Below are 8,626 nucleotides of genomic sequence, written 5' to 3' on the forward strand. Positions count from 1 at the left end.
TTCAAAAGAAAAAAAGATTTATCATATTCATAACGGTATTGTAGTCTAATTAGTTATAAGCTAATCGATTATAGTCTAACTAGCTAACTAGCCAATAATATTTTATTCTAATTGAATCACTGAATTTGTTTAATAATCTTAACATTTACAAATTTTCATTCCTGTAATATAAATTATATGATACACGGATGAGTCCATATAAATTTATGAGATCCAGATTAGTCAGTTATATATTGATTGAGATTCAGATGAGTTTTACTGATAGCCTATATCATGAATCGTATTTGAATAGTTAAATATATATTATAGTATCCCATTTATTGTAAGGGAAAAAGAACTCTTTAATTCTATAGGTTATGCAAAGTTTCATTAAAAACGCAAAAAATCAACATATATAAAAGTATTTGTATTTGAAAATAAAAAAGAAATTTTTTTTTTCTCCCCTTATTTCTTTCTTCCTGATCAGAAAAACTTTTGTCACCCCAACAGTCCATCTTATTATTAAACTCGTACAGAAAAGTTTAATACATTCAATTGAAAACTAAAAACAAACATGTAACACATAACAGCAACACGAAATAGATTGCATAGTAGAGGCAACGACGATGACCACACTGAAGAACTCAGCCAACATTAAAGACAGACCAAACAACCAAATGCGACGACTTGAAGGCAGCAGCCACCATTGAATCTTTGTCTTCATCAGATTAACACCTTTGCAACAAATATGCTAGAAAACCAAAAAGAAATTATCATTTAATTAGCAGTAATCTAACTGAATATGATACAAGGAGCTTGTTCTCCCCACCCTTAATTTATTTATTAGAACATGTTCCAGCAACTGGTGCCATAGTTTTTGTTTGCTTATTATCTCTTGCTATCAGTTCGCTGCAATAAATAGAAAGGGAGAAGCTAATGTTAGCAACGGCATGACAAAACTTTTAGAAAACAACTACGTGCACAGTACAGTTTTGAGGAAGTCGTTCAAGAAATAATGAGGAATTTAGCAGCTTAACTTAATTCTATTAATGAAATTGTGAAGAGAAGTACCGGAGAGCACAAGTGAGTTTGGCTGCCTTGTCAAACTCTTCGTTTGCTCTTGCTTTCAGGATTTGGAACATGAAAGCAAGGCGGATTTGGGTGTTGGCACTCTGCTGCATTATGAGGTTAGTCTCCTTTCGAAGTTGTTCACATTCCAATTCAACGGCTGCAAATTTTTCTCTTACTTGTCTCTGCCCCTCTTTGATCATTTTTTGATCCTTACTTATTTCTTCCATATCTGACCTTAGCCTTCTCATGTGGCTGTTTAGGTTTTTCAGCCTTTTCCTTTTCTGACCAAAAGAGAAAATTGCATGTAAGAGTGAGCAAGTTACAGATTTCATTTACACATAACAAACTAATAGGTGAAGATCATAAAATATGTTGTAAACCTATAATTTCTTTTATGGGGTTTCTTATATATGTTTCAAAATCTAAACCATCAAGTACAAGAGTTTTTCATTCATGTTAAAAAGACTAAATGTGTGGGAAGAAGAGCACTAATAACAAGAGATGTTGATACACATTTAAATGACTACATAATTGAATTGTTGTTAGATATATTACAGTTTCTGTTTGAGTTTGTGATACGTAGAGAAGGACGTGTTGCAGTAAATAAAACGGAATATACTAGAAGCAGTAGAGATAAAAATTTGAGCAGTCTTTGAAGTGTAAATGCTTTTATGGTAAGTGGTGAGGAATAAGAAGTAAAGAACTAGGTGGAGAAGGCAGTGGAGTACGACAAATGGAAAGAACTGAATAGAGAGAATATTTGAAAAAGCTTCAAAAGGGTTTAGAAAGTAATCTCAGATGAATTTTTCATTTGTCCCCGAAATTGTCAAACTCTCGTATCTATACTAAATAGAGCTTCCTTGGGAGCAATTGGTAGAAAGATAGAACTTTTAGGAGAACACATTTCTATATAGGAGAACGTGCTTGTTATAAGAAGCATATGTAATTGGATAGTACGTATAAGTTTTAGGTAGTGAAGTGCAGTACTTAACAAAGTACCACGTTTATTTTTAAAAAATAAGAAAAGAGTAAAGCATATGTACTTCAAGTAAAAGTTAAGAGAAAGTACTATTAACTACCTCCATATCTAAGCCACAAAGTCAAATTCTCTAAAACATCCCAAGTGTGAAAATAACTCAGAAACTCGATCACTCATTTTAAGTTACTTTCACTCTCCCATGTGATATAGCTGTTGCATATTTGTTCTCATTCTATAACACAATACTTAAACAAATAATAGTTAGCCAAAATTTGACATCTACATAATACACATATTATTTTGTATGTTTGTTGAGGATGATATATATTTCCTAGGTAGTTTAATGTCTAACACGTAGAAGGTGTGAGTTTATGAATATGGGTGGTTCAACGTCACAATGATCAATGTCACCAAGTATATGCTTCCAACTCATGCTTCATAACAGGAATTCAATCAACTAATAATGGAGCCGGAGTTTCTATCCAAGGGTAGCCAATATATATACTTTAGGCTACAATTTTATTTTTATGTTGACTATTATTTTCTAATCTTTTAAACCAACAAATTATTCTAATAATTTCGTATCAAACGTTGATGTAAAAGAAAAAACCAACTTTGAGTTGTGAAAGTTTGAAAAAGAACTCATACAGCACTAAGTCTTTGAAAACAAAACCCCTGGGTGTCTGTCCATTGTGAAAGACATAGACGACTCTTAATTAAGGTATGAAGTTAGAAGGCAAAGTGTTAGGATAGGACACACAAGAGACAAAATCCGAAAAAGGTACCTTGCGGTGGTTTGTCATGGAAATTCCACAATGGGGCGTCCCTGGAAGCGCAAGATGGGAATTCCGCCAACTCAGCAGCATCAATATTTTGCCCTTCTTGCTGAGGTAGCATTGCTTGATTGCATTTTCCTCCCAAGGTTTAGTCTTTATAGAACTTGGCAGTAGGTTCGTACGATAGCGCGTCTAGTCGAGCGATGTCGAACCATTTTTCTTGCCTTAACGCAAGTCAATGTGCAAGAGCTAGCAATCAAGTTGACTGTGGACGTTTGGCACGCGTGTTTGCTATGGGACCAATAAATAACAAGAAGTTACCAACACGTTTGTCCAAATAAAAACCCGACACCATCACATTAAAAAAATGAAAAATCTTAAATCTGACGGCTGCCTTTGTTTCTTTTGTTCATATGAATCGGATTATCCGACTAGCTTTTGCTTTGGCTACTTTCATCTTCTGTTAAACTGTGAATGTACAACGATATACCATTATTTCTATCACGTGCTTGTACCGCCAGAAACTGACTAATCAAAGTATAAATAAGTCAGCGATTTCCATTTCGTTTTTTGAAACGTATCACGGGCCTTTTTTCTTCCCAGGCACAGGGCGGGCAGAACCTGTACAGCCAACATTCTTGCCTGACGGGACAAGAGGAGCGGGGCAGACTGCTTTTGAATTTTCAAGGCTTGTAGCCGTTGTACATCTGCTAGTGATCATTTGGGAGAGGGGAAAATGTATATAAATACAACCTTCATTGCTCCTTTGTAAATGTCAGGCTCTTGCACTTTTTTTACAGTAAAATTTCTTCTTTGCTCAGTCCTCTTTTAGGCTTGGGAGTTGGGAGGTGATCCGTTCCCTGGGTGGGAGGTGGAGGGACTTTAGGTTAACTTAACTAGAGGAGTTGTGAGTGCAGACCTAACTATGGTCGGACGAGTGTTCTTGAGCAAACATCCTGTGACAGATTCACCTTGGGGCTGTCCATCGCTTTCACGATACTCTTCAACTTTTCAAAATTCTAACTGCTGCCTTTACGCATAACCGGATGAACCCAAGGTTCTTTAATCTTGTTAAAAGAGCATTCCAAGACTTTATTATTATTATTTTTTTAAAGCAATGCCCATCATAATTCAGGCATGCAACGGAGAAGGCAAGGACGGAATCAGAAATAAGTGTTGGGGAGAGACGAACCAATCTAAAAACAAGAAAATAGACTAAATTTCCTCAGTCAACATTAAGGCTAGACCTAGAGTTGTGGAGCCTGGACACAGCCTTAAAACGCCACACCCGGACTGTTTACGGCCCTACAGGAGCTAGATCCAGCCTCCTGAGACTCAATTTCCTGTGCCGTACGTACCTGACATGATGCCGCTCCGCTTGATCCTGGTGGCTAGACAAAAAGAGTAGAAGCGAGAAAGGGTTTGGCTGAAGTGTACATGATATATTTGTACTTTTTTAAGAACGTAAAGAACGATGAAACAACCTTTCATAGGGGCCCGAGACGGACATTGGATAAACTTCTTAAAGAAGGCCAAATGTGGGACCGTGATCACGTGTTTCGCTTGATTCTTTCATTCTCGTCTCAAAAATATTTATTAACGGACAGGCCAAGGGATGCATTGTCACGAAATAGCTACCACTCGGAAGGAATCGAGCGATTACTGGTTTCCGGACGTCAGACATCGGCTCCATCGACCGACTCATCCTCGCTTTTCATCTTTTGGTGACACATGTGCACTTTGATGACGCTGATCTTGTCCAGTTTCTTAAGCTTCCCCCGCACAGGGGCTTCCGTATTATTCCCATTCACTACATTCCTTTTGGGCTCCCTACATAGAGAAAAATAAATTAATTGATAAAAAGTGAATAAATTAATTGATAAACGTGAACGATTTGAATTCAAAACTATTCAAATTTGAATAAATTAAACTCAACATAATTTTAGTTAAAAAAATTTGAACCTTACATGATTTAGATCTAAAAAAAGTTAAAATTGTCAACGATCAAAGTTCATTAAAACTTGAATATTCAATTGAAAGACAAAACTTGTAATTAAATGGCTGTAAACTAAAGTAGTAAATGAACAAATTATAACATTTTTTAACATAATTCGGTAAAAGGGTTAATTGCTCCGAAATATTTGACATAAAGTCTAAAAAAGAAAACTATAAATTATTTTAACAAATTTAAATAAATTTTTATTTTTTATCATATTTATTCAAGGTTTCATATCTTTGGTCTCAATCAATAAGTTAATTAATTGTTATTAATTAAAATAATATTTTTATTCAAATCATTTTTTTAATCAAATTCTTTAATTTTAAAAAAATTAAATAATATTTATCATTTTATACTCATGTAACTTTAACGTGATATTGATATTGATATTGATAATGAAAATATTATATGACCAAATCATTATATCATTTCAGTATGTTATATTATCATTTATTATTATAAATATTATTTTAATTAATAATAATAATTTATTTATTTAATTTAAATAAAAATGTATGAATTTGATTAAATTTAATAAAAAAATAATTTTTTTTAAATTTTTTTAATTTCAAGTATTATTTCAAAATATTTTGATAATCATATGAAATTTAAAGTATTAACATATATATATATATATATATATATATATATATAAAAGACCCAACGATTGTTTTCTTTGGTCAAGATTCCCGAAACGAGAGAAGCAAAGCCATGTATCCGCAACAACCGACCACAGAAACTGACATATATGATTACTTTGTCGTGATCTGCCACTCGGGAGGAATCGAGCGATTACTCGTTCGTGGCAGTTGATTATCAGCTGGATCGACCGACTCATCTTTTGGTGACAAATTCCACTTAGAATAAAAGGACCGCTGGGTGACGTCCTTATCCGGCTTAAGCTTTTCCAACTTTTTAAGCTGTGGACTTCGTTCACTAGATTCCTCTTTTGCTGCCTACATAAAGGCGCAAGATTTATCCACACTCAAAATTTGCTGCCATCCCTTTAATATTTTATCAAAATTGAATTATTTTAATTTGAAATTATTAAAATTCCAATAAAATAAACCCAACATGATTTGAATTTAAAAAATTTAAACCTGACGTGATTTAAATCTAAAAATATTAGAATTGTCAATGGTCCAAGTTCAATAAAACTTGAATATTCAATTGAAAAGATAAAACTTGTAATTAAATGGCTTTAAATTAAAATAGTAAATGAACAAATTATAACATTTTTTTTCTTAGTGAAAGTTTAAAATTTTATAAAAAAATATTACTCTCTCGAGTCTTATGTGTGATACATTGTTTGCATAACTCTAATTGTTCCAAATTAATGTCTTATTTCGAAAGTCAAAAAAAATAATCATACCTTTCTTTCTTACCCTAAACTATAACGTGTAAGTCTAAAAACTCAATCATTCAACGTAAAACAAGAATCATCGTCAATTTTTTTGTTTTGCTGTAATTGATCACCTAGTTAAATTTATTTTTTCTAATAAGGTCTTAATCCTGACTTAGGTTTATTAAAAAGAATATGTTTCAATCTACGAAATAAACTAAGTTCGAGAATACAGTCATGTGTGATGAAGGTATTATTACTTTTACAATGCCTATTTAAATTGGTACCTAATTAATTTTGTGTAATCTTTTAGCCTTATTAAATTGTAATTCCATATTTAATTTTATTCTTCCTAATCGCTTTAATTAATGTGTATAGTTTATATGTTGGGAATTATGAAAACTTGATTTTCCCTATATTTTACCAAAAATAAAAAAAATTTACAAAAAAACAAAACTTTTCTTGATTTTCTCAACGAGTTGGTGGAAATCAAGAAGTTTTATGAAACCTTATTTTGAGTTTTACTAACGTGCTGGCGAAAATTGAAAAGTTTTATAAAACCTTATTCTAACATGTTGGTGACGATCGAGAAATTTTTACTAAAAGAAAACTCTTCTTGAGTTTTCTCAACGTGTTGGCCAAAACCAACAAAATTAGGACAAAAGCCTTTTCTTGATTTTCCTAATGTGCTGGTGAAATTCATGAAATTTGTACTAAAAGAAACTTTTCTTGATTCAAACTCGAGAAATTTTATGAAAACAATTTTTGGGTTTTCCCAACATGTCGAGGAAAATCCAAAAGATTTTGATAGAAAACCTTTCCTTAATTTTTCCAATGTGTTGCAAAAATTGAGAAATTTTTACTAAAAGAAAACTTTTTCTGATTTTCCTAATATACTGACAAAAATCAAGAAATTTTATTTTTTTAAAAAAATTGTATTTTATTATTATAATTTTCCTAAAAGGGACTATCTTAAACAACTCTAAATTTTCATTTAGGATTTATGTTTTATAATTTAAACTTACTACATCCTATTCTATTCTTTTATTTATTTTTTTTTTAAAACTCTAAAATTATTTTTCCTAATTAAACTTCTACATAGTAGTAACTAAAAAAATTAATAGTGAAGGATATATATATATATATATATATATCTCAATATGCATCCTTAATAATTAGATTGACATTATCATTTTTGGGAAGTGTAGAGACATAATTTTCATAAATTATTAAACTATGATTATGTCCACTACTTGAAAAGAGTATAGGGACTAATTACATAATTTTACCTAAACTTTAAACAAAATCATATAATTTAAAAAAGAAATTATGCATACTACTATAATAGTCTAGTCTTAGTGTTCATCAACACAAACTTTTATTTAATTTTACTATCTAAAGATAAAGATAGTTGCAAACTAAAGTTGGAGCAAATGTTGGTTTAGGATTGTGAGTATTTTGTTTCCAATGTATCGAGACTCATACTCCAAGTCTCGATACTTTCTTCATACAAAGCCAAAATTTGGGAATTTTCCAACACATTTGAGGTTCCAACTTTCGCTAAACATCTCAATTTAGCATTTTAGCATCTAGTTCAACCAATATACCAGTGCATATCCACATACATGCATCTGCAATGCAATTTGACATGTTAGCTTTGAAATTGACCCAAGCTTTGAAATGACAAAATTCAAAGTTCTAATTATGCTTTGGAACTAAATGTAAATTATTTTTAAATGGAAGAATTTTTTCATAAGTGTTTTAAAGTTGTTTGTAAAAAGAAAGTTTCATTTAAATGCTTTTAACGAAAGTTCTAGCAAGTAAGAATCGACTTCTAAAAGTGAAGCATCAATTCTTGCAAAATAGAAAACAATATATCTTCTTTGTAACAAGAAGAAATCAACTTATCAATAGAAGAACCATTGATTCTGAAGAAGCAAAAAGCTACCAGATTGTGGGAATCGATTTCGGAAAGAGAAATATATTGATTCCTATGAAGGCACAAGCAAATAGAAAGCCATTGGACAAAGAGAATCTACTTCTCAAGTTACCAATGATCGATTCCTTGAGGAACAATGAAGAAAATTGGGAAATTTGTTGAAGAAGCAAGGAAGATTTAATGAGAAGATTTTAATGGGAAAATCAAAATTTGAAATTTCAACTTGTTGTCCAAAAAAGAAGAAGAATCGATCTTTAGAGAGAACACAAATCGGTTCTTGGCAACCGGAGAGCATGAGGCTCAAAATTGAGATAAGAGGAATCCACACCTAAAGAGTAGAAAGATCAATTCTCAAGAAATAGAATGTCCTAGGCTGCAAAAAAAATGACTTTCAAAAGATTGCTGATCGATTCTTGAAGGATGGCTGACATAATTCAAATGTGCTTAACTTTTGAAATTTGAATCTTTCTCTCTCTGACGAGAAAAATTCAAAGGTGACTATAAAAACCCTCCAAGAACTTCATTTTAGAGGGAGAGAAGA

At 31.8% G+C, this 8,626-nt stretch overlaps 1 protein-coding gene across 2 annotated transcripts; it reads right to left on the minus strand.

Moving 5' to 3' along the window:
• Positions 1–376: 376 nt before the first annotated feature.
• On the minus strand, positions 377–2,958 carry LOC110427573 (uncharacterized). Of its 2 annotated transcripts, XM_021443128.2 has the most exons (4): positions 2,815–2,958; positions 1,051–1,331; positions 809–888; positions 377–730 (listed from the first exon to the last, which is right to left on the minus strand). In XM_021443128.2, the coding sequence occupies exons 1-3, from the start codon at positions 2,893–2,895 to the stop codon at positions 816–818; spliced, it is 435 nt and encodes a 144-aa protein (XP_021298803.1). In that variant the 5' UTR covers positions 2,896–2,958; the 3' UTR covers positions 377–730; positions 809–815. The 2 variants fall into 2 exon arrangements, with proteins under 2 accessions (XP_021298803.1, XP_021298802.1); XM_021443127.2 differs by having other exon boundaries at positions 377–888.
• Positions 2,959–8,626: the final 5,668 nt, after the last annotated feature.

This window comes from Theobroma umbraticum, unplaced genomic scaffold, assembly GCF_002168275.2.
Source record: "Theobroma umbraticum cultivar Fairchild unplaced genomic scaffold, ASM216827v3 scaffold_106.0, whole genome shotgun sequence".
Classification (NCBI taxonomy): Eukaryota; Viridiplantae; Streptophyta; class Magnoliopsida; order Malvales; family Malvaceae; genus Theobroma; species Theobroma umbraticum.

What these genes read in the sequence shown, in the direction of transcription:
- LOC110427573 (XM_021443128.2), bottom strand. Translation starts at nt 2,895, where the DNA reads ATGCTGCTGAGTTGGCGGAATTCCCATCTTGCGCTTCCAGGGACGCCC. An exon ending in CCATGACAAACCACCGCAAG is followed by an intron (nt 1,332 to 2,814) that starts GTACCTTTTTCG and finishes TCTTTTGGTCAG; the next exon opens with AAAAGGAAAAGGCTGAAAAA. An exon ending in AAACTCACTTGTGCTCTCCG is followed by an intron (nt 889 to 1,050) that starts GTACTTCTCTTC and finishes TATTTATTGCAG; the next exon opens with CGAACTGATAGCAAGAGATA.